At 47.8% G+C, this 25,049-nt stretch overlaps 1 protein-coding gene and 1 long non-coding RNA gene across 2 annotated transcripts in view; one reads left to right on the forward strand and one right to left on the reverse strand.

The window, feature by feature from the left end:
* Positions 1 to 249: 249 nt before the first annotated feature.
* Positions 250 to 2,602, reverse strand: LOC146760045 (uncharacterized). Its single transcript, XR_014948174.1, has 2 exons — positions 2,085 to 2,602; positions 250 to 1,588 (listed from the first exon to the last, which is right to left on the reverse strand). It is a non-coding gene; the product is annotated as an uncharacterized LOC146760045 (long non-coding RNA).
* Positions 2,603 to 2,612: 10 nt separating this feature from the next.
* KIF5C (kinesin family member 5C) overlaps positions 2,613 to 25,049 on the forward strand; it is a 59,567-nt gene continuing 37,130 nt past the window's right edge. The window contains exons 1-4 of the mRNA XM_015869249.3: positions 2,613 to 2,818; positions 17,737 to 17,827; positions 20,466 to 20,539; positions 24,221 to 24,325. Coding sequence (XP_015724735.3) covers positions 2,693 to 2,818; positions 17,737 to 17,827; positions 20,466 to 20,539; positions 24,221 to 24,325 — 396 coding nt within the window. The 5' untranslated portion in view covers positions 2,613 to 2,692. The remainder of the gene's footprint in view (positions 2,819 to 17,736; positions 17,828 to 20,465; positions 20,540 to 24,220; positions 24,326 to 25,049) is intronic.

A 25,049-nucleotide genomic window follows, 5' to 3' on the forward strand; every position in this document is an offset into this window, starting at 1 on the left:
CCAGAAGATGGCATCATCTGCCTGCAGTGCTGTTTAACTCTTTCTGCACTTTCATGCCTCACAGTGTTGGTTTTGTTCTCTCTTTGTATTGGCCACTTTTCTGGAGAGTGGAAATGCTGTCATCTCTCACAATAAAAGCTGAGAGTGTGAAGGTTTGGGGTTTTGTTTATATTTGTTAGTTTTGTTCCTGGATTGCAGTGATTCTTGTTTTTATGGCAGCTTTTTATGGCCGAGGAAGATAAATTTTGCTTTTCCAAGTTAAAATCCTTTTATTTCAGCAACACAGAAGGCTTATATCTCAGGACAATATTGGAGTAACTGAATGCTTTGCTGTTTTATGCAAAGTGATAAAAAAATCAATTCTTTTCTGAAGCCAACCCATTTGTACAGATGGGTAAGCACAAAAGATACGACTGCGTAATGTGAATAATGTATTTGAAGACTGAGATTCATCTCTGTACGTTAAGGAGGCGCACAAATGCTTTAAAGAAAGCATATTTGTTAGCGTTTGGCAACTGGGAGACCGTGGCTGCTCTTACGCACCCTGCCAGCGTAGTTCAGACCTTTCCAGTTGGAGCTTCCTTTGACTGCAGCACTCTGTTTATAATGGTTCCTGTCTCTGCCAGTGTGATGGCTCCAATTATTGACTTGTTTTGTTCTTAATAGCAGAACTGTCCTGCTGCAGGGCTTCTGTCTGACTGCTCCAGGTGCTGCTGGGATGTGAAATAAGGAAGCGTTAATTTTGTTGAAGTAAAAGAGTGGCGGCTTGCAGAAGGAGAACTAAAAGAAACCTCTTCAGTCCCGGATCAACAAGGAAATTACACGTCAGACCAGAAGAAACGTGGCCTGAGGGGAAGATTATCTTGAGTGACTTAGTGTTAGCTATGCAGATCTTGGTTATTAGCCTGGTTCTCTGCCTGCACAAACGGTCTGTAAGTCCCTCCAGAACTATTCCTAGGCCTCCTTTGCCTTGGTGATGCTTGGGCACACTGATGTGTTTCTGTTCCTAATAGCTTTCTCGTCACTTTTCATTCTGTTGCTTGTTTCTTTACTCACTCATTCCTTGTGAAGCATGTTTTGGGTTTGTAATGTTTTCTCTGATGCCTTCCTTGTGATGGTAGTAACCGACCTTGCTAATTCAACTTCGTCTTGTGGATCTCAGCCCTCTTGGTACCTCCTGCACCTCATAGATGTGATTTACCACCTCTTTCCTCATAGATGCATCTCAGCACTGATGACACAGGCAAAACATCAAATTTCATCTTGGTGGCTGTTGCTGATGCACCAGGATCAATGGAATCTACATTAAAGCTGCTCTCCTTGCTGATAAGTTTCTCCCCTGGCCAGTACTGATGTCAGTTCATTGGACCGAATTGTTAAAGACAGCAGAAATTCAGCCTTGTTTATTCTTTTTCTCCTGAAGCTCTTTCATCTCTCAGCTCCACTGCTCGTTCCTGGAGCCCAGCAGCAGTGAAAGGAAGCAATATCCAGAGCAACCTGGAAGAAGCTCTCAAGCTTAAGGGAGTTCTGATTGCTGATCTCTGACTGAGAGCTGACGTTCTGTCTTGGCTGCTGAACTCACAGTAATCTGGAATTAAGTAGCAAAAAGAGCAGGTTAGTGACCAATGCAGTATTGTCTGCGGTGCGGACAATGCAATATTGTTTCTGACAATGCTGCTGAGAAAACATGGCTCTTCAGAGCATTCTCACTGATGGCAGATTAATTCCCACTCTAACAGGGAGATGCAGATTTGCCTATCTTGCTCCACAATGAACCCTCAATAATGGAGAAAAATATGGATTAATTCCTTTATGGCTAAGCCCCTACTTGTCGTGACTTACAAGTTCGCTATTCATGGCAAGAGCTTGAAACATAAGAGAAGTGAGCGCTAAATAATTGGTAATCCATAGGAATAAATCACATTATATAACAATGCCTTATCACACGCTGCACATTGCTAACTCTCCTTGATGTAATTACTTTTAAGAAGGGCATGAGAGCCTTTGGAACCAAACCAACTGTGGCTACAGGGGGTGGGGTGATGGAGGAGACCCAACGTGGCAGATCCAACTGCTTCAGGTACCTTGAATGCTGCACATAAGGCAGGGATTCCAATGGCTAATAAGGAAGGCACAGGCCTCCAGGCTTTGCTTTTCCCAGCTGCTGATTCACGGGTTGTGCTCTGACAGCCTTATCGGTGCTGTATTGTCGCAGATCCATACCAAACTAGAGCAGTGCTGTTGTTACAAAGAGTTAAAGGTGATGTATTGATGGCTATGGACAACTCTGCTTTTCCTCGCAGATCTTTGCCAGATCAGCCCACAGACGGCAGCAGATCAGCCGTGCATCCATCTCTCTTTGTTCCCATCCTCCTTCCCCTCGCAGGGCCGCGTCCATCCCGCACGGATCCGTGGGGGGCGCGGACTCCATCCCCCGTGTTACATCGCGGCGGGCGGGGCGGGGCGGCGTTACTGCGGCGCGGCCACAAAGCCCCGGGGCGAGGAGGGATGACGAGCCGCTCCTGCAGCCCGGCAGCCGGGGCGGGAGCGCAGCCGGGGATGCGCTGCCGGCTCTGAGCGGCTCCGAGCGGCTCCCCGCCCCGCACGGTCCCGCCCCGCTCCTCCCGTCCCCGCCCGGCGGCAGCGGGGAGTCTGCGGCACCGGCACCTGCCCCGGCCCTTCCACCGCCGAGATGGCGGACCCCGCCGAGTGCAGCATCAAAGTGATGTGCCGCTTCCGACCCCTCAACGAGGCGGAGATCCTCCGAGGAGACAAATTCATCCCCAAATTCAAGGGCGAGGAGACGGTGGTCATCGGGGTGAGTCGTCCCCGTAGTGGCCGTGGGGTCCTTTTAGCGGGGGGACGATCGCTAAATGATGTCATGGCCGCCCCCGCGCTGTGCTGCGGCAGCGCCGCGGGGAAACTCGGTGCGGAGGGCGGACAAAGGCGGCGCGGGGCGGTGGGAGCCGCGGGGTGTCGGTGTCGGACCGGACCGGGATGCGGTGCCGCATCGCTGCTCCCAGCCCCGGGCTCGGCATCCCATCCCATCCCATCCCGCCCCGCTGTGCCGCAGCCCCCCGGCTCCGGGGCGCCCCCTGGGGCGGTGCCTTCCCCCCCACCCCAACCCCGTGTGGCCGCCCGGCCCCTCTTTGCAGAAGCATCATCACAGAGCTGGTTCCCATCGCCCCCTGGATGCGGGGTGCTCCTGCCGCTCCCTCCGGCCTCTGCGGGCTGAGCTCCGGGATGATGCGCAGTTCCTCGGCCCGGGTCTTTGTGGGGTTGTTAATGGGGGCGGCGTGCTGAGGTTTAGCGGAGCGACACGGGGTGATGGTGCGGGAGGCGATCGTTGGTCGTAGGGTTTATGAGGATGCTGATGAAAACTTTGCATCTATTGCAACTTTCGCACAGATATAAGAAAAACACAACCCTAAAACCATTTATTTTCCCTCATTTCGCTCTAAGTGAGTCGTCTGTGGGCAACCTGCTGCCTCCTCTCCCTTCCCTCCTACCCCAGCCAGGCGAGGCAGCGCTCCGGGGCTGCAGTGCAGCGCTGCTCACAATGGGCTGAGCTCATCCGCTATCAAAACCCGCTGCTCTGGGAGGAGCGGCTGCGGCACCGCCAGGGCCTTCAGCTGCCATTTGCTTCACATCTTTCTTCCTTTCCTCCTTAAATGAGCCCTCACGCCTATTAAAAGCCGGTTCGAACACTTTGCATTGAAACGTCCCCTTAACGGTGTGGGTCGCGTTGGAATTTGGAGCTGTGTCTATGCTTTGAAAGCGGGACGTGCCGGTTCGTAACCTGTGAGTCTGGAGGTTGTTGTGTGGACCACACAGTGACTGCACTGCTTTGAGGATGGTGTTTGTTGTGGAGATGGGGGCGATTCCTTGAAAGGTAGAAAGGAGAAATAGCAGCGACTGTCGGCTTCCTGCTGTCGGGGTTTAGGAGAGGAAGGATAAAGCTTGTTTGCCTTTTGGTTTATGTAAATAACACAATTTAGGTGTGCTCGGTTCCACGGGGTGGGTGTCAGGGGGTGCTTTGCTCTTCCTTTCCGTTCACAGAGCGAAACAGGGATCTGTTTGGGATGCTGGGGGGGAGGAGACCTCAGGCTGTGGGCTTCCATTGGAGCGGCAGCGGTGTGAAAGCCCTCACACCCATGGTGTGTGATGGGAGCACACCACTGACCCATGGTGTGGGATGGGAACACACCACTGACCCATGGTGTGGGATGGAGCACACCACTGACCCACCACTGCTTCCCTACAGCGTTAGGAAAACACTGCAATGCAGCTTTTACTTTTTGTTGCAGAAGATGTTGGAAAGGAGGACTCAAAGTAAAACAAAGAAGGAAGAAAGCTCATAGGAATTCTCTCATCCTATCAGAAGAATTAAAGTCTGAATGCTTAAGGGGTATATCTATCTTCTTTCTTCGTAAGTGCAGGTGAAGTTACTTCTCCTTCCCTAAAGGGTGAGTGTGGGAGGTGCTTTGCTTATGAACCTCTCGCATCATCTCCCATTTTCTTTATGCCTTGAGCAAGTTTTCCAACAACAACAGAAGATCAGAGCTCGGCGTTTACTGACAACAAGCTGCAATGGAGGAAGCGTAACAGAGGGTGTGAGTTTCTCTTCCACATCAGGAGTGAAGCTGCCTGCAGTGCCCGGCTCCATTTGTTTAGGAGCTGCTCATCAGGAAGGCCTTGGAGCTGGGATGTGATCTGTGCTCGTACATCCTTACCGCTTCCAGGGGTGCCTGTGCACTTTGAACTTGGTTTGCAGGGAGGTGTGGGCAGAGCAGGAGGACTGAAGGGCCTTGCTGAGGTTTTCCTGTGATTAAGGAAATAGTCAAGAGGAAAAAAACAAAGCAAGAGTGTATTTTTATAGGTGAAACTTCGAGGTAAAAGAAAAGCTTTTAATAGGCATCTCACCTTTAACCGTGGCAGCAAAAGGCGGCGGTGGGAAATGCACGGCTCTCTTTTGCGGTTAGATCCACCGTAATCCCAACAGACTGCAGCTTCATTTTACGTTTCTGCTCCTCTGCAACCTCAAGGTGACTTTCTGATTGATCGTGTTGGCTGACGTTCCTAGAAATGTGCTTTTCTTGCTGCCTTACCTTCTCCCAGTCTCGCTGGAGGCCGTGCAGCCATTTGCCCCAGTGAGCTGCTCCTGCAGGCTTCTGATGGTGGCTCCTTGAATGCCCCCCCGTCCCCGGCTGCTGTCCTTCATGGGCACCCACACAGAGGGGAGCTGGAGGGCTCTGTGCCCATCTCATTTTGGGATTCATGGGGAGCCCCCTCTGCCCCACTGCTGAGCACACCGGGCTGGACCGATGCCCCTGGGGTAGCATGGTGTGGGGCAAGGCAGGGCTGCCTGCTGCAGGGCGGATAATGCTGCATGAAATGTTCCACATAGCTCACCATTGTGCTTAGGAAAATAAATGGTCACCCGATCCGCAGCTCCGTGGTCCTTGTGGTTGAGCAGTGCTGTGCTGTGCGAGGTAAAACAAACCGAAAACTGATGGCTGATTTGGGGTGGAATCCGAGCGGTGTTTTGTGCACTTCTGGATGTAAATGGCATTGCTGTTTACAGCGCTGTTTTGCAGTCAGGCTGTGGGATGTTTGGAGATGCTTTACCTTTTATTTCTTGGGCACCAGAGTTGATAGTAATGTAATAAAGGCACATTTTTAAGCCCCTCCTGTACGGAGATCCCTGTAGGCTGCGAGCAGTTGTAGTTAAGAGACCTTCAAACAAAGCAGCCGACCCAAAGCTGTGGGGTAGCAAATGAATTACAGCTTCAACAACACCCAAAGAATGTGGTGGGAGCCCACCCCGTGCTGTGTGCCTGTTCCATGGGCTGTGCTGCACGGTGTTCCTGTGTGGTGCACAGGCAGGCTGTTTGCAGGGGTTTGTTCATGTCATGTCTATAAATACCTCCTACAAAGCACTCCTGCCAGTCTGATGTTGAATGCAGACTGAGATGGGGCTTCTGCCTCACTGCAGAATGTTGCAGTGGATGTGTAGCGCATCATTCCCCTAGGAGAACGCTTATCTATCTGGGTGCTGGATGCTGGCTCTGTCCCTCGGTGTTTTCGGTCAGCTTTCCAGCTCTGCTGAGCATTGCTGCTGTACTGAGCACTGGGCACGGCAGGAAAGCTGCTGCAGGGCACAGCAATGGGTAGCAGGTAGCTGGCATAGCTAATGTGTTTGTATGGAACTGATGGGATCCAAAGGCACCGGGAGCTGATGGATCCTTTCCAGGACTCTTTCCTTTCCCCCTGCACCATCAGCTTTTCCCACACCCAGACATGAGCTGCAGCAATCTCTGGCCTGCTGCCTTTTCCTATTACACGGGCAGACACACCGTGGTGTGCTGTGCTTGGTCCCTGTGATTATGGACCCTGCTGCTTACAGGTCAGGCTGTTTGCAGAGGAGCAGCAGCACAAGACTGACAGATCTGGAACTTTGTGTGTGTGTGTCTTTGGAGGTGGTTACTCTTGGAAGCTTAAGCTGCTCATTATCTCAGGAGGAAGATGGACAATAGTGTGTTAGTTTGCTTGGGAAACATCAATGCAGCACAGCTCCTTCCACAGGGCTAGGATGTCCCTTCTGTACCTCGCACAATGAAGGCCTTCATTTGCTGCACAACTGCTCTAGCAGCCACCCAGGGCTTGTATGCTGAGGTTCCTTTGAAAAGGGGAATTGTTTTCCCAAGGCATACAGCTGTGCTTCGTATCCACTTCCAAAAGCTCGTGCAGAAGGTGATGGTCGTGGGGCAGATGGGGCACTGAGAGTGTGCATGCCTGGTTCTTGCTGGCTTATAGCAGAGCTGCTTGCTTCTGTGTTGATGGGCTGGGTTTGGGGGGTTCTGTTGTGTGTGCTTGACAGCAAGAGAAACTGGGTGTGAAAAGTAGCATCTGTGTATTGGTGATGGTGCTAGGAAGAAGGTTATTGAATCAAATTACAAAGTTTCTTGTTTTCACCAAAGCAGTTTCGCACTGGTGTCTTTTCAGAGCATTGAAGGCTTTTTCATGTGTTTTTCCCGTCCTGTCTGGACACCTTTCTCTAAAAATTAAGCATCTTCCTTCTGCCTGCCTGTTCTGTCAGAAACACAGATTCCAAATGAGAACTTTGGAACTTAAAAGTACAGATGCTGTATTCATAGAATCGTGGAATCCCAGAACGGCCTGGGTTGCAAAGGCCCACAGTGCTCACCCAGCTCCAACCCCCTGCTGTGTCCAGGGTCACCAACCAGCAGCCCAGGCTGCCCAGAGCCACATCCAGCCTGGCCTTGAATGCCTGCAGGGATGGGGCATCCACAGCCTCCTTGGGCAACCTGTGAACAGTGCGTCACCACCCTCTGGGGGAAAAACTTCCTCCTAAGATCCAACCTAAACCTGCCCTGTCTCAGTTTAGAGCCATTCCTGCTCCTGCTGACCTGCTTCGTGTTAGACCAAGGCCGCTTTGGTGCATTCAGCAGTGTGCATCCCTGCTGTTTGGGCTCCTTTCTGGAAGTGCCTGCTCCATCTGATGCCATTGGATTGCCTGGCATTTGGGAAGTCTGGGAGTGCTTCTTTTCCTGCATTGCTGGAGATGATTTCTGTGAGGCTTCCTGCCCAGAGGAGGGCTGAGCAGTGAAGGAGCTGGTGGGAGTGATGTGCGCTTCCATCTCCATCTATTGTTCCAGCACTTCAGGCTGTGCCAGGAGGATTCAATCCATTGCAGAAGATAAAGCAGAGGATGAAAGGCCAACTTAATGTCTCTGCTACTAATACACTTTTCTCTGTGGCAGTGTCCTAAGGGATTTTTAGAGGGAAGAGATGCTTCCATAAAAGCAGAGACAAGTTTTTGGAAGAGAGAATATTCAGTTTAGTTCATCTTGACAGTTCTGAACAGGGCTGCTGACACCCTCGCTGTTACCTTTGGTGTCCTTTCCATCGTCACGGAGGCGACCTCCACTGGGACGTGTTTAATTCCAAGCCTGAGATACCTCGTGCATCTCCCATCGCTGACACATCCAGCTCTGCCAGAGGTGTGTGGGCTGCCAGAGCAGCAGCTGTGCCCCAAATTCCACACCTGCAGCTCCCCCAGCTGCTCTGTCCTCAGGGTGGGCTTTTCTTTCTGCTGAGGACGAGATTAAATGGCACTTAGATAACTTGTGTCACTCGGCATCACTTGCAAGGAGGGGTGGCTGCTTGGGCTCACCTTGTGTGTATCACTGCTCAGTGTCTGCTTGATGCCTTTGGCTGCACTACAGCATTGCTGGTGTTTGCATTTCTATCTCCATGGGAAGGTTCCAGCTGCTCAGCAGTGCTTGGTCAGGTCGCTTTGGTGGTTGTTTTTGGAGAATGAAAATACTGCGTACTTAAAATCATATTTAGAACAAACCAAAGCATCCCAAATGGGATGCTTCGGAATCTTAAAGGTGTGGAGCATGGTATTGCTGATGGATTCCTATCTTTAGTCATCTGTGGGAAAGAGCCAAGCCATTTCTAGGTATTTATGGCCTCTTTGGGTCTTTCTATGGGATGTTCTGGAAATGCACACGATTGCTATCGAATTCACATTGTGATATTGATCATTGGTCCCATGGCAGCTTCAGAACATGTATATTATCAAATTATGCGACAGACCCTAATTGCAAACAGGAGCGCTGGAGTTTCTTTCCCCCCTGAGAGATGAGTACTTGGAGATAAGAACTTAAATATTTAATAGTAGTCCTTTTAGATGCGTTTGCAAGAAGTGATTCATCCTTTCAGTGCCTCGCTGTCTGCTGAGAAGCCTCACCTGCTGCCTCGTCATGGTGCTGGGCTGTGACATCTGTGATGTCTCATTTTGGAGATGGAAAGCCAACTTTTGGGTTGGGAATCCATGGAGAGGTCAAACCTCTGCTACATGAGCATCACGTGCTGACTGCCAAATCCTTTCACTGAGTGCAGAATGTGCAGGAGGCCATTACCTGCATTGGGGTAACTGGGTTAGAGAATATTTTTAGCAAAGCTGTTAGCAGAACTCTGATTTCTGTGCAGCTGTGAATCTCTTTTCTCAACTCTGAATTGCTGGAGTGTCAGTTTAGAGGCCAGCAGTGGGATGTGATCAGAGCTGCCACTTCTCACAGAGCGCTGCCGTTTTCTGTGATCCACTTGGGTTTTTTGGAGCTGATTATCAGCACTCAGGAAGGTTTGGGGCTGGTTTTGAACGTGTTGCTCTATGGTACAAGAGCATGGAGAGGGAGGCACGGGGTGCAGCTGGGAGGTGTATCTCTCTGCCTCTTTGTCTATTGGAGCAGCTCATAGCGCACAGTCCTGCTCCCAACAGAGCAGCTGGAGCAGAGCTTCTCTGTATGCTTTCATATTTTCTCACTGCTTTCCTGGTCAACCACAAATACCTAGTGGAAAACACATTTGCTTGATTACTTTTCACTCTATGGTATCATTTACAATTTAACTTCAAAGCAAAGTAGTTCAGTGATGCAAACAAGCCTTAAAGCAAAGTTAATCTTGCTATACTGAAGCGTATGTACATACTTGAAGAAATCTGTTTCTGTTGGTGATAAGGGATTTATTCTGCCCATTGCTGCCTTTATGTGCAGCCCAGATTTTCTAAGTATTATCAAATAGTCACCCATTAGAAAACTGGAATACTCCTCCCATTTCTCCTCTCTGTTGGGTTCGGAGGTTTAGATTTCAAGTTGCCTGGTGCTGATGGGTGGATCAGCGTGGCTAGGGTCACCTGATGGGGCACGGATGGGTTCTCAGCTGGTGAGCAAAACTCAGCTCATGGCTCTCAGTCTTATCCCCAGGCCATGTATTCTCTGGTTTTGCCTGCTCTCCTTTCCCATGAAGTTCTGTGAGCTCAAGATACTCCAGCAACACGGTGCCATTTGGAGTTGTGAGGGCTTAAGAGATTTGGGGAGCTCGGAACTGTATGTTGGATAAACAGTAATGTTAGGGAAGTAGAGACCGTTCTAGCTTCAGTACTGAGGATGTGGGCTTTTATTGGAAGTGGTGCCAAGCGATGAGCTTAAGAGTTTGTATGAATTGACCCATAGGCCACGGCCTGTCCTTTGTCTCTCATGCTGCACCTGGTCAAGAAAGAGCACACATGGTTTTACTCACAATGTGGGCATTACTGTGATCCCTTTTGTGCCTGGTGAACGTTGTGAGTGAATGCTGTGTGACAGACCAGATTGTCCCCTGCTTTGAAGATTTGGGAGCTGCAGAAGGAATATTTCAGTGTTACTAAATCTGGTAATAGAATTACTGTCAGATAATGGTAGCCAGCAGTGCCTGTTTCGTGGATAACTTGCGGAAAGTGGGGCTGCTCTGCTGATCTCCTTTACGTGCTTTACGAAGGGATGTGCTGTATGTGAATGCTGTAACACATTTTGAGCTACAGTAAAGTCACAGGATGGGGTTATGAGCCAAAATATGTATTTCTGCACTTAGGAAAGCAAAAATTACATGATTTTTATTCATGTCTTCTGTGTGACTGAGCTGTATTGTGAGCAGTAACACAGGCAGAACCCAACAACTCATCCCCACAGCTTGTTTACTGTGGGACCACTTGACACAGACATTCTGACTACCAAATGCAAAGCTGTTGATAATCAGTTCCATTTGAATTTTGAATGAAATTTGAACAACGCTGAATATCTAGGCCACGGGCTTAGATGGTCAGCGGTCCCAAAAGGTTTGGATGTACCTCTTAACACTGTGGGTTCTAGATTTTCTGCAGATATTGAGGTGAGCTGTATAAGGAAATCAGTGTGATAAGCCCAAAAAGCAGAAGCTTGTTGGTTTTAAGCCTGTGGGTGGGGTTGAGTTGGTTCCTCTTTGTGCAAAGGGAGCAGGAATGGAAGCCCTGGGTGAGCTGGCTCTGTTGGGTGGGTGGCTTTGTGGCTCCCTGGGGGCTGCTGCCTCCTCCATCCTCTGCCTCAGCTTTGTGAGAAGACCCGCCTTGAACTGGGTGAAATGGCAGGAAGAGAAGAAGCTCCAGATGGGAAAGGATGAAAGAAATCAATAGAAGTGTTAGCAGAGCGAAGGGAGGTCACAGATACAGCAGTGGGAATCAAAGCACCTGATGAATCGCTGCAGTTCCTGCACGCTCCTTCCTGGCGGATGCTAATCTCACTCCATGTTCCAATGTAATCAGCTTTTAGATGTGCAGCTTGCTTGTGAAGCGAGGAGCTTGCAAGAGGAAGCAATTATGTGCCCCAGGTGCTGCAGTCAGTAACACCGACACGGAGAGAAATAGCACCAGGCAACAGCTCCTCAAAATGGCTGCAGGAGTGCATGGCATCGCCTTGGTGAGGGCTGCTCTCCATCCACATTTGAAGTGGTTTGTTGCCAGGAGCAACTTGTCTGCATTACTTGGTGACAGGGTAATTGCTCTGCCTGCCTCGGTATTGGAGCTTCTGCGGAGCTCTTCCATGCTCACGCTGTAGCTAATAGGGGGGATGTTGAGATGCATATGACACAAAACTGGGCTACAGCCAGGCAAGCTGCAGAATAGGGGTAATGCTAGCACAGCTGTGCATCACATACCTACAGCTGTGACTCCATACAGCACTGTGCTGTTTGCTGCCCTTTCAGTTCTTCTGCTAGTGTTGCTTTTCAATGGAGAAGGCAGAACGTGCAGAATGGTTGCTGTGCTTCTCCTATGTTAATTCATAGAATGGCCTGGGTTGCAAAGGCCCACAGTGCTCATCCAGCTCCAACCCCCTGCTGTGTGCAGGGTCACCAACCAGCAGCCCAGGCTGCCCAGAGCCACATCCAGCCTGGCCTTGAATGCCTGCAGGGATGGGGCATCCACAGCCTCCTTGGGCAACCTGTGAACAGTGCATCACCACCCTCTGGGGGAAAAACTTCCTTTTTAGTTGCATTGCAGGAAAGGAGGCGGACACAGACAGGGATTATGTTTCTGTTGTAAGGTAAGCTTGGTGGATGCGCAGCCCAGCTGTAACTGTGACACTTCTGCACTTGTGAAATGCTTCTTCTGCAGAACAAACCCTGTACAATGCAGGCAGCGGGAGTGCAAACATCTCATTTGTTTCTCTTTGCCACTATATATATCCAGCCTGGTGGGACACTCCAGCACCAATGGTGTGGTTTGTTCGCTGTTTCCCTTCAATCCTTGCTTTTGCAGAGCATGCTGAAATAAAGCTGTTATACGGATCAGTGATGCCCTCTCGTTTAATTTTGACCTCTCCTGACCTGAGTTGGATTTGAATCTACAACTGACAGCACTCAGTATCCCATTACTAATCTCCTGAGCCATCCAGCTCCCCATAAAATCTGTAAGTGATATGTTTAACAGAGTGAAGATTAACACAGTGCCAGCATGGTGGAGTGAAGGTGCAGCTATGTCTGGGGCTGGGGCTGTGGAGCTGGGGAGCAGCATCTTCCCTGGGTCTGCTTTGTTTCATGTTCTGAATTGTCTGCCCACCCTCTGGGGGCTTTGTTGGCATGGTACAAATGCTCCTGGTATGCAGAGATGCTGTTCTCTCCCAGTTTATTCCTGTAGCTCCTCGCCCATGGGATGTCACTATCTGGATGCTCTCCCATTGGTGCTGTAGGGAGCTGCTTCAGGGTATCTTTGATCACCTGATTGTTAAATTACAAGCTTCAAGCCGGGCAGCTTTTTTACCAGAGAGTTTTGGAAGGTCAGAACCTCGTTGTACCTCACAGGGCTTAGAACAGTGTGTCCCAAATGCCCTTGTGAGATTCCTGTTTAGTTAAGAACCTCTGACGCAGAGAAGAGCTGCAGCTATAATGCAAATGACAGCATTTCAGAGTTAATTTAATTAAGCTTGTCTGTGCTTTGCAGAAGTGAAATGAGTAGGTTGTGAAGGTAGCTCTGAATAGGCACATAGAGGTCTATTAAATTAGTTAGAGCACGTAATTTGAACTAGTAGCTTTCTGTTATGGTACAGCAATGCAGGCTACGTGGAGACTGAGAGGGATCATGCTGAAGAGGGAGTCCTGCTCTTCCCAGCAGGGTACAGGACCGTACATCTCATGTTGTATGGTAGAGCTGAGAGGCCTGCTGAGGCAGTAGCTAAAATAGCTTGGCTTGAAGAGCAGGGAATTGTTCTACTTAAGGCATGGCTTTGTGAGAAACGATGGGAGAAATGGAAGTGTTACCTTGATTTCTTGGGCATGATGCCTGTCTTGAGCCGGTGTTATGCAGCTGGCGAGCTCCTTTTCCCACCAGCATTCACCTCTGTAAAGACAAAGGTGCTTCAAACCGAGCTGCAGAGTGTCACACCTCTGTTCCCAAATCATTTGTGTGCCGTTACATAAGCAGTTAAATAAATGCTGCCCAAATCCACCAGCTGCCACGTGGGCTGCAGAGCAGCACACTGAGAGTTCCGAGAGCGTTTGGCTCTGCTGTACAATGCAACCAGGCCATGCAGAGCTCGAGCTCCATGTGCTGCATTGCTGGAACCATGGGCAGGTGGAGTGGCTGGATCCTGGCTCCCGGGGTCTTCCTTCATCCCAGGCTGTGCTGACGGTGCTGGGCAGCCTGAGAAGAGGACAAGCAAGCCAATGGCCCTCAAGTAAGACATCCCTCTTTCTGTGGTGTGTGGGAATGGGTGGGTGCTCCTGGTCCATCCTGCATGGCTCTATGGAGCCTGCAGTGCTCCGAAAGCAGCCCAGAGCAGTGCTGCTCCTCACCTTAGCCCTGGTTCCACTAACAGCCAGGAGGATCTGGGTGCTGATGGGCTTGGGAGGTGCTCACGCTTCTGCTCTGTGTTAGCTGGTAGCATCCCATCCCAGCAGGATAGTGGTGGAGAGCTCTGCCTGTGTGCCTCTTTGCCCAAAGTGTTGCTAAAGGGTGTTTGTTCTTTAACAGTTGGCTTTGAGCTGGGATATCCTCGTGTTTAGAATTCATTTGCTTTTTTCTTGACGGAGTGCATTTTCCAGGTCACTTAGGGGGAAAGAGGAGCTGCTAAATAGTTTTGGAAGCCTCTATTCCTAAATCGTAGATCCATACCAAACTAAAGCAGTGCTGTTGTTACAAAGAGTTAAAGGTTCTCTCTGCTGCAAGTGAGAGCTAAAAACAGGTCTTTGGCCACATGCCTGATCCTATCAGCGCCGCAGGGATGTTCAGAAGGCAGATCAATAATTAAAGCCGCCATGCAAAAGTAATGTTGCTCAACTCAGATTGCTCTGCAGCTCCTGCTTGGACCAGAGTGTTTGTTTTCAGTTGTTTTCCAAGTGATTTTTAGGGGTATTACCAAAACGTAAGAGTTTCTTTAGGAGAATTTTGTTACCCCTGTAGCGCATTGAGGTTACTCTGGGCCTTGATTGAAGATGTGAATTGCTTCTGGTAAGAGTCTGCTTTCTGATCTTTGACAAAGCCTGTCTTCCGGGCCTGCAATTAAGAATCTTTTATTTATAAGACCTCTTCTCTGTGAGCACGGATGGTGCTGGGTGTGTGCGGATGAGCTGCACAGCATGCAACCAAATGAGAGATGTGCTGATGTGATACAAGGATCCCTGAGGTCAGGCGGGTGGAACACAGCTCATGGCCATCCAGTTTGCTTAAGAAATGTCCTTAATGTCCTCATGTTCGTCTTCTGGTTTCCTGTGCAAGCAGATCAAACCTGTGTCCGTCTTGGGATAAATGTGAGATGGTATCTCTGATTCTGGGGTGTGTTTTCAGACTGTAGCTCCTCGTCTGATCCAGATGCCCTCATACAGCCCAAAAAAGCAAATAAATTCAGGGTTTTGTGTTCCTTTCTTCCCTTCTACTTTATTGATTCCACACCTGAGCTACACACTGGCTGTCGGGTGCTCCATTCTAAGCCATCTCATTCTGCTCACACTTCTCATAAGACATTCCAGGGCTCCATGTGGGGCTGTGGATCCTGCCACAGAGCTCAATGCCTCCTGCATGTACACTTGTGGATCGAAGCCTGCCTGAAGATCAGAGGGAATTAACCATGAGCTGCACTCAGGCACTAATTGTTAGCATGCTGCTCTAAGCGCTGAACCATTACCCGTTTCCTCTCTACGTGGAATTTAGAAGAGCTGAGCTATTTCTTGTATAAATCAGGAAATGCATTCAGTTACATTGAATTAGGAGTGTGTTACCTTCTAGTGACATCGCTGTGACATTGCATATGAAATCACAGATCTAGCGGTGCATGCGCTTATCATTAGAATTCTGTTTGTGCCTATGAAATCTTCAGGGTTTATTTCTTTTTAACAGCAAGTCTGCAAGTTCAGAAGCTGGTGAAGGAATCGGCAGCATGTCTGGGTGGCAGTTCACCCTGCAGTCAGAGGGGCTGTTGGTGCAGCTCCAGCCTTAGAGGTGTGGGTGTTGCTGAGCGCTCAGCACAGCCCATGGTGCAGGAGTTGATGGTACATGGTCAGGGGGACTGCAGGGAGCAATGGCATGGGCAGGAGGATGGGATTTATGTGTGAGAGGTGATAACACGGCCTGTAATGAGAAACCTTATGGAGATAAAATTGGTAGGGTCGCTTCATGAAGGCTGTTAATTGTTCTCTTGAATAAGCTGTAATAAGGCTGAAATCCTCCTGATTTCGGTTCTTAGTTCAGGTTGAATTATGGTAGGGTAAAAGTGGTATTCTGAAGGTGGCAATAGGAAAAAAGTCCTGTTTAAGGAGATGATAGGAATATGGTGACATTCATGCTTGCTCTCCCTGTCTGTGTTCCGGAGCAAAAGCTTTGGCTCTGCCATCACGTTGCCTTTGGAGGGTGGATGTGGCTTTTGTTACCTTCGAGGAAAGACTGCTGTAAACTCAGAGCTTAGAAGCATAGCACCCAAAAATTCAGTAAATTATAATGAAAAAGCTCCATATCTTAGTGTGTGCCCTCAGGAGTGCTGCTGAGCCTGAGCCCCGAGTTGTCTTTGTCCAAAATCAACAGGGAGATGAGCCATAAAAACCCTTCCCAAAAACATAAGTGCTGCTTGGATAGCAGAGCTCTCATTTTGTGTTCTTGATGACAGCTGCTTTGGGATCCTTAACACACATTTATTTCCTTCAGACACCAGTGCTGGGTGTGCCAGCCTTACAGCTTTCCAGAACAAAAATTCTAAGGAAAGAATTTGACCCGCATAGCACATTTGTGAATTGCTGCTTTACATTTGAAGCTTTTCAGTCTGACAGATAAATGACAGGCGGTGCCTCTTCCAGCTGCATGCAGTGCAATTACTGTGGGGCTGTTCCGGAGGGCTCTGACACTGGGGCTGCTGAGAGCTCAGTGGATTGATGGCTCAGGAGCAGCGTTTGCCTGAAGTGCGATGTTTGCTGTGGTGCAGTGATGTACTGGCATCTCCCTGCTGCTCTCTCACATTGAGTAGCTAATGTGCCTCAACTCAGGCATGAAGGGAATAAATTGGTAAGCGGATAGCTGCACTTATGTGTGCACTTGTGCTTTGGCCTCTTTGATTAGTGCCTATTGTTTATGGCCGCTGCTCCTCACACCCCTTGCCCTCAGAACTGTCCCCATCTTTGTACTCCTCCTTTGGGAGCTCTTGAATAGAATCATAGAACCATAGAATGGCCTGGGTTGAAAACAACCACAATGATCATCTCATTCCAACCCCCTGCTGTGTGCAGGGTCACCAACCAGCAGCCCAGGCTGCCCAGAGCCACATCCAGCCTGGCCTTGAATGCCTGCAGGGATGGGGCATCCACAGCCTCCTTGGGCAACCTGTGAACAGTGCGTCACCACCCTCTGGGGGAAAAACTTCCTCCAAAGATCCAACCTAAACCTCCCCTGTCTCAGTTTAAAACTATTCCCCCTTGTCCTTTTGCTGTCCATCCTTGTAGTTTTATGTCCTTCTGGTATTTTGGCACCCAGTCTGTACCCAGTGCTTATGGTAAGCAGTCTGGGACAGTCCCTATCCAGGGGATAAGTAGGTCAAAAGTCCAGTTGAGAAATGGTACCAGAATAGGCTGGGCAGCCCCACAGCACTGCAAGGGGAAAATGGTATATTACAGAAAGCTGTGATGAAATGGAGTGCTGGGGCTGAGTGTGTGCTGCCCTGGGGCTGGGGTTGGCTGAGCACTGTCCTGTGGTCCTGCTGCTCCCAGGGCTGTGCTGTGCTGGCAGTTGTGGTCACCTCAGTTGCGTCTTATTTGACCAAGTGGGATGTCTAGATTGCCCATTGCAGCACAAGAATAGCTGTTGCCCTGATTTTTTTCTTTTAAATCATTTAAAAATCACTTTCCTATCCTTGAGATAGGATGAGGTCCAGAAGATGCTCAGAGGGATGGAGCTGCAGGAGCCAGGCTGGTTCATCCTGGAGAAGGCTGCGGGGTGACCTCATTGTGGCCTTTCAGTACTTAAAGGGAACAGGGGGGAGAGCAACTGTGAACATGGTCAGATGATGGTAAGACAAGGGAGAATGGGTTTAAACTAAAAGAGGGGAGGTTTAGGTCAGGTGTTATGGAGAAATCCTTTATCCAGAGGGGGAGAGGCCCTCATTGCACTCGTCTGAAAGCAAAATGTCACGTCTTTGAAGGGAAACATTACAGGCTTTGATGGAAGATGAAGATACGACAGATCCACTTAGTATAATAAAGGAATCTTATTTTAAATGCAAATGCCTTGCTTGCCTTTACTGAGCTGTAAGAACTGAACTGCTGTCTTAAAAATGATTCGTCTTTTAAGTATCAAACAAACCTGTTCACAGACAACACACAAAACCTGTGTAACTGTATGTGATGTTCCTTCTCTTACAAAAGTCTCTGTTTGGTTTGCAGCAAGGGAAGCCCTATGTCTTTGACAGAGTGTTACCTCCCAACACAACCCAGGAGCAAGTTTATAATGCCTGTGCCAAGCAGATTGTCAAAGGTAGGTGTTGTCCTCCTTTATTGCCATTTCGGTGGAAGGAAAATGATGTCTCCCTGTCCACTCAAGCTATTTAAAGGCAGGATACTAAAGCTGTCTCTACTGGAACTTAGTAATTATTGCAGGCATGGGATTTTGGTATATTCTTTAAGCATTTGTCTGCATTTCAGTGGTTCCATGCAGTGGCTGACCTGCTTGGTCCCAGGGTTTGATCCTCAGTTTTTCTTTTTCAATCACAATGTTCAGATAGTGGGGTTGTTGTTATGGCTGCCCTCAGCTGTGCTTCTATAGCAGCACAAGGCTGTATGGTGAATGCTGTGGGCATGTGAGATCTGGGGTCGCTCAGAGGTGCAGGAGCAGTGCTGGAGAGCTCTGTGTAGCCTTTAGAGCAGTAAGCAGCACAGTGAGCTGAATGCTGACTGCAGGGAGTGGGCCCTGGGGTGAGCTCTGCTGGGTTTTGTTCAGGAGGAAGCGGGCTGCCAGCAGCACACGTGTAGTCTGGTTGATCAGGGATCAGGACCAGAAGCTAATTATTTGATGTTGTAGAGAGGAAATGAGTCATAAGGCTCAAGTTGGCTGCTCTCAGAGGGGAGCCTAATTAAAGCAATTCTGATTTCTTCACGTGGGTAAGCCTTTAATAAAAACTGGTGGGAATGGAGTTTGTAGAGCTTAGAAATCATTCAGATTGCTGACACACAGCTCCACATCTAGAAGTGTTCCAAAGAGTTCCAGCATCCCAGTGTGTGCTAATGTTGGATAGTTGGTGTCCAGTAATTGGTTTGCCTTCTTTGTATACGTGATGTCTCACGTGGCTCTTAGAGGCTGCAGTCCTGAGTTTCTGTTTCTGTGAAAGTGAAATACAGTGAGAGAAATAAAACACTGAATTTTCACTTTGAAACCTAATATAGTGAAGAATGTGACACAGGCTGTGCTGTTTCTGATAGGTGGGTACAAGGTGATTTACGACATGAAAATATCAGCTGAGGATGTCACAATGTGAAGCGCTATTTAAACCTTGGAGGCTTTACAGATTGCTTTTCAAGGTTACCATTTGTTATCAGACTTCATCGCGCTCCCGAGAAGTGGCTGATGGTTTCCTTGTGATTAATGTTATCACCAAAAACACCAGCTGCGCTGACAGGCTCTAAAACAATGGCTGTCATAACGATGTTAACAATAACAGTGATCCAAATGAGGTTTTTCTAGCTGGAAAAGAAATGGGATTAGGTTTAAGTAAGTAGCTCAGAAATTCAGCCAAAGTGTGTCACACTCTGCACATGAGAAACATAAGGAAGAAGGAGATTTTGAGAAGCAGTTCACTTGGTGTGGAGCTGGGGGGGTGCTGGGTGTGCTCCCAAAGGCTGCATTAGGCCTTTACGATTCTGGTTCATAGGATCATAAAATGGCCTGGGTTGAAAAGGACCACAATGCTGAGCATCCAGCTTCAACCCCCTGCTATGGGGTCACTAACCAGCAGACCAGGCTGCCCAGAGCCACATCCAGCCTGGCCTTGAGTATCTCCAGTTCTCACCATTGCTCCATTTCCAGGTCTCCAGTGCTCCACAGCTGCTGTGGACAGTGTGTTGTGGAGCTTTACTGGGCAGCACAGCCCTGCTGGTGCTGTCAGCTTTTGTATATGCCTGATGCCAGTGTGTCTGTGTTGCCACATATGCAACAGTGCTGCTTGCAGGGAAGCACCATCTGGTTGCAGTGCTGGGGCTGAGCTGGGCGGCCATCAGGGGCAGTGAGTGTAGCTGAAAATCACTGCAGAGTGGGTTCAGCAAGGAAGGGAGAAGAGTGCTTGGGCTTTCATGTTTGTTAGGAGTTACATAAAACCCACAGCTGATCTTCGTGGGATCGCTCCTGTTCATCTGTTGTTTTATTCCACTTGAAGTTTTGGGCAGGCTGTTTGTCTCAGGGCCCATCTTCTCTATTCAGTCAGCTGACAGATGGTGAATTAACCATCTTCAGTGGAAAGCCTTTCACCAAACATCCTTCTGGCTGGCCAACCGTCAAGTGTCTGCGTGTGGGCAGCACAGTCCTGCAGGCAGGGACTGCAGTGAACCTGCACATGTGTTGCTGCTTGGGCTACGGTGCCTTGGGATGCATGCATGGGGAGATGCATACAAAGAGATTACAGTTGTCTATGTAATAATATGTAATCTGGACACATGTGTATATATACAGGCAGTGGGGTGGTCTGATGGGACCAGCACAGAGTGAATAGTGGAATCATTAAATAGAATAACAGAGTGTCCTGGATTGAAAAGAACCACAGTGGTCACCTAGTTTCAACCCCCCTGCAATGTGCAGGGTCATTTTGGAAGCAAGTATACAATATAAAGACTGTCCTGCCTTGATGGAAGTCTATTTTCAGCAGAGCTAATTCCTGTCTGTCTCTTTTCCTCCTTTGCTCTCCTGCTTTGCTGACAAGCTTGGAAATTAATAAGGTTCTGAACTGTTGAGTGATACAGTAATAGGAAAAGTGTGAGCTTGTTTAACTTCCTCTTTGGAGGCTTATGGATGGCGACTTGCATTGTGTGTTTCTGACTGGCCTTCCGCATTTTGGATGTATGAAACACTGATAGTGCAGCTTGAAGATGCCATTCTGAGGTTTAATTGTTTTCCTCCTCCTTTGCAGATGTTCTTGAAGGCTACAATGGCACCATCTTCGCTTATGGGCAGACGTCGTCAGGAAAGACACACACTATGGAGGTACAGAGGCAAAGTTCAATCAGTTGGGTAGCAGCAGCAGAATTTTATGCACTGCATGCTTGAACAAAGCTGCTAGCTGGAACACTGAGCTGTGAGGGGCTTATAAATACATAGACAAAGCTTCTGCTTTTCATGCTATCGTATTGTTTTCAAAGGGAAGGTTTTTTGTTTTATTTTTCCAGAGCATCTAGCTAAATTAATGAATGGTGAGTGAAAAGTACCAACTGCAGCCTTTCCATGTTTGTCATGACAGCTTAGCTGTGTGTATCATTGTGAAGGAGTGAGATTCCTTAATCCACAGAGAATACTGTAATACAGATACAGTTCTCTTACACACAGGATTGTGCAAATTCATGCCTTGGTTATTGGTCTTCTCATTTGTACTCATCTTCTGGGATTGCCTCCCTCACACACTGTGGCACAGATGGATGAATTGGTGCGTTTGGAAATGGTTGCTTTACAGGAGGAGAATATCAGCTCCTGGTGACTGAGGCCCTAAGTCTTCCTATTTCTGCTACACTTTGGAGTTCCACAGTGTCTTTTGTCTTCTTCTGTATGAGTTTTTGTTTTGGTTTGCTTTCCCCCTGCTGTTCTGGCAGAAACATGCATATATTCTAGTCCCTTCCCATAGCAGAAGGATTATTCAAGCATTTAATCCTAGCATAGGATTGTTCTGTCACAGCACTGTACGAGCCACATGTATTTGTCGTAAAGCATTTGGGTTCAACTATGAACTTTCAATAGGAGATCTAGAGCAAAGCGTTGCTAAATGAAATGAAGGGAAGCAAAAAGCTGTCCTTTGTTTAACAGCGTCAGATGGTTTTGCTACGTGATTAACACAGCTGACCTACCTGACCTGAAGAGTAAAGGAGAAGGAAAGCAATATTCTCTTGAGCCAGTAGGCCCTGATGGAATTGCTGTTTAATTGCCACAGTTGCTCCTTTCCTGGAGGATGCAATAACGGATGCCTCATGTCTTATTAAGTCTGTCCTTGCCTCCTTTGGAGACTAGGGATGGGGAAAATCACTAGCTCAGGCCTCACAGATGGCACAGTGACTGAGTAATCCACCCGCTCGGAATGTAATTACATCAAAATGTCTGCAGGGCTTGAGCGGGTCCTTCCACATGGCATGGGGAAAGATCTCTTAAAGCCAATTTATATTCGGAATTACAAGCTGCGATGAAGAAAACGACTGTAGAAAAATGTCCATTTTGCTTTTTTAATAAAAAAAGAAGCTGTCATTTCTAAAGTGGAATCGAGTCTAAATGCAGTTTAATCCCTCTTTGACTCTAACATCCCCTTGTGATGTTGCTATAGCATGTTGAGGAGGAGAAAATAGTCTGAAGTTGAAGAAAAATGAAATCCTGTAGGGAAAGGATTTTGTGTGAAATGCAGAATGCTGCCTGGTGTCAGTGTGAGGCCTAACAGGGCACAGTGGTGTAATACAGCCAAGAAGGGCTTTCTGACACCTACCTTTCTCTTGGGCAAATAAAACATTTGCTAAGCTGCATAGCAGGATGGATATCTTCTTTAAAAATATGTGGGTTTTTTCCAACAGGAGAAACTGATGGACTCTGCTGTTACATTGCAGTTTTCAATAGCAGGTCCCTCCAAACTGTGGTTACGTCAACGTCTTGAAGTCAAGCTGCAGTGTCTCAATGCTGTCCTTCACTATCCTCTGTTTGCTTGCTGTGTAGGATCACAGAATTGTAGGGCTCTGAAGGGGGGATCATGTAGTCCAACCCCTAAAAATTAATGTTGTTATTAAAACGAGGCTTTAATGAGCAGAGAAAACTGTGCTGGTGCTCTGGGGGAGCTTCCTAACTGCAGTGTCAATTGATGGCAGCAGCAGCACTCCTCTCCATACTCATCCTGGGGTCAGAGATAAATCCATGGCAGTGTTTTCCCTGTGGATTTCTGCGAGTAGCCATCGTTTCCTTCGTTTCCCTTTCCAACGTATGCTCTCTTTGCAATTCCCCTTGTGATAAAAATCCATTCATAATGAAGTTAAACCAATTATTTTTCAGTGGCGTGCTGGTATTACAGTTTTTAAAGCAGTGAATGTCATCTCGCTTCGTTGCTTCATTGCTATTCTGACAGCACTGACTTAAACAATAAGAAAACCGAAGCTCATGAAGCTGTAGGGACAGTGATTGAATTACATGTACCTTAAATCATTATTATTTTTTTTACAAATAAACTTTTTCACTATAGTAAAGGCTATGGAAAGGGAAGCAGACATACTATGCAGCTCCTAGATGTTAGGAGAACATATAAACAAATACGTCTCTGAGCTGACATTTATACAGAGCCCAAGCACCATTTACCTTGTGCAGAGGTGCCAAAGCTGACACATCTCTGTGTCTTCAGACAGAAGACCCTGGGACAGAACTCTGAATTCATACTGTTCTTTGGCTGAGCTAGCAATGCATGCAACAAACCAAGACACTGCTATGGAAAAGGAGGCACTGCTTAGCTCCTTTGTTTCTGGACCTGTAGCTGCCTCTGCTAGCTGGATAGAGCTTCTTACATTGCTGTATAGTATGGATGCACCTTTGGTTGCATATGGGAGTAGTGAAGAAATACCAACTGATTTCTGTTTATCCTGGTTTAGGAAAAGCTCCTTTATCCTCTTTGGGAAGAATGTGTGTGTGCAGTAATGCAGGACGGGTAGTTAGTTGGCTTCGCTGGAACCTAAGGACTTCTACAGTGAGAAGGAATGAATGAATAGTGTGAAAATTGTATGGCAGTGTCTGCCCCAAACCAGTGTTGTGTAATGGAGCTCAGCATTGTGCAGTGAAGCCTTTGCTGGCAAGGCAGAACACAGTGCTGGGTTTTGTTTCGAGTGTGCATGCATACAGATTTCTTTCCCCTCCCTCAGGAATTTATTTAATCACCCTCTTTTTCATTTTCTCTTTCTGAATTAAAACAGCATTTTGTACAACCAGGACTTCTTAGCTTTTGCAGAGCGTCATGGGGTGCTGTGTATGGTACAGCATTTAACCGCTTCCACTGCAGAAGTTAATATTGCTTAAATAACATGAATAAAATGCTCCTGGTTTAGATACAGCCAAGTGCTGCTTTACAGGGAAGGCAGTCAGGAAAGCAACTAGTTTCTCTCTTTCAGCCTCTTTCTTCTGCTTTTTCCCCATGGTGTACATAGTTGAAAGGGAGAAACCTGGTAGCTGCTTTAAATGTAAGGTGAGAGAGAAGGAGAGAGACAGTGTCGATTCTTCATGTTAAATTTCCTTCATCCCAGGTTAATGACTTGACAGTCATTTATTACTGTTACTGGCAAAGGAGAATTGGGATGCTTTAAGGCTTCTTGTTTCTGACGTGTTTCCAAACAGCTGATTTCTAACTGGGAGTAGCAGGCAGTAATTGGAAAGTTCGTTTTGTTTGTGTTTATCTGTCTTAAATCAGTGAGTGGCAGAGTGCACAGCAGCAGGACAGCGTGCATCACATGTGGTAGGAGCTGACAAAACAGATAGGTGCTCCATGGAGTGAAGAGTGCTAACATGTTGAGTCACCCTGCCATCTTTTACGTGTGTTTGCATCAAGCAAATCCCCTTTGCTTGTTTGCAAAGCCCCACTGGATGAAGGTGTGTTTGAACAAGGATTTCCCTTTCCCCATGCTTAAGCAACACTTTCCTAGTTGTGGTTTGCTTTTGTGTCCATAGGGGAAGCTTCATGACCCTCAGCTAATGGGAATCATTCCGAGAATTGCACATGACATCTTTGATCACATCTATTCCATGGATGAGAACCTGGAGTTTCATATAAAGGTAAATTCAGGATGGCATGTTATGTAATGGGTCAGCTGAAAGAAGGCAGAGCTGGAGCTGGAGCTGGATTCTGGTTAGGGCACGTGGCTGCAGAGTGTTTCCTTTCTCCTGCCTGTGATTCAAACTGCTTTACTGAGGACATTTATGAGAAGATGGTGCTCTGGGCGTGTGCATTTCAATAATCCATCAGCATGCATCTGAACCAGTTAATGATATGCTGGGAGGAGTATGTCGTTTTGTACTGGGAGCACCTGAGCATGCACATGAACAGTCACCGCGACATGAAATGCAGACAGAAGCAACCTCACAATAAACCATCTAAATATTTGAATAGACTGTAGAATGTAAAGTGTTGAGCTCTTAAGAATTAAGGGTCACCTTTGAATTTTCATAGAAATGGTTTTTGTAGCAGTGGCACTGATTTCTTTTCATCATCCATAAAACTCTCCTGTCTGTTGCTATTCTACATGATAACATTTTGATGCTAACAGATGGGGACCCCCTTGTACAAGACACCAGACGTATTAAATTCCTGTCCCAGCAGAATTGTATCACTCTATAAATCACGTTCTGCCAGCACTGAGCAGTTTTTGTGGCTTCCTATCCTAGCTGACATCTATGAATATTGTAACAGAAAAGCTGCCTAAGTAGCAGTGAATGAATGAGTGATTATACGAGGAGCTGTCATTTAGAGAAATGCGAGTTCTGTCATTTGGAGCAAGGT

This window comes from Coturnix japonica, chromosome 7 (genome assembly GCF_054131305.1).
Source record: "Coturnix japonica strain WE chromosome 7, WE-NBRP24, whole genome shotgun sequence".
Taxonomy (NCBI): Eukaryota; Metazoa; Chordata; class Aves; order Galliformes; family Phasianidae; genus Coturnix; species Coturnix japonica.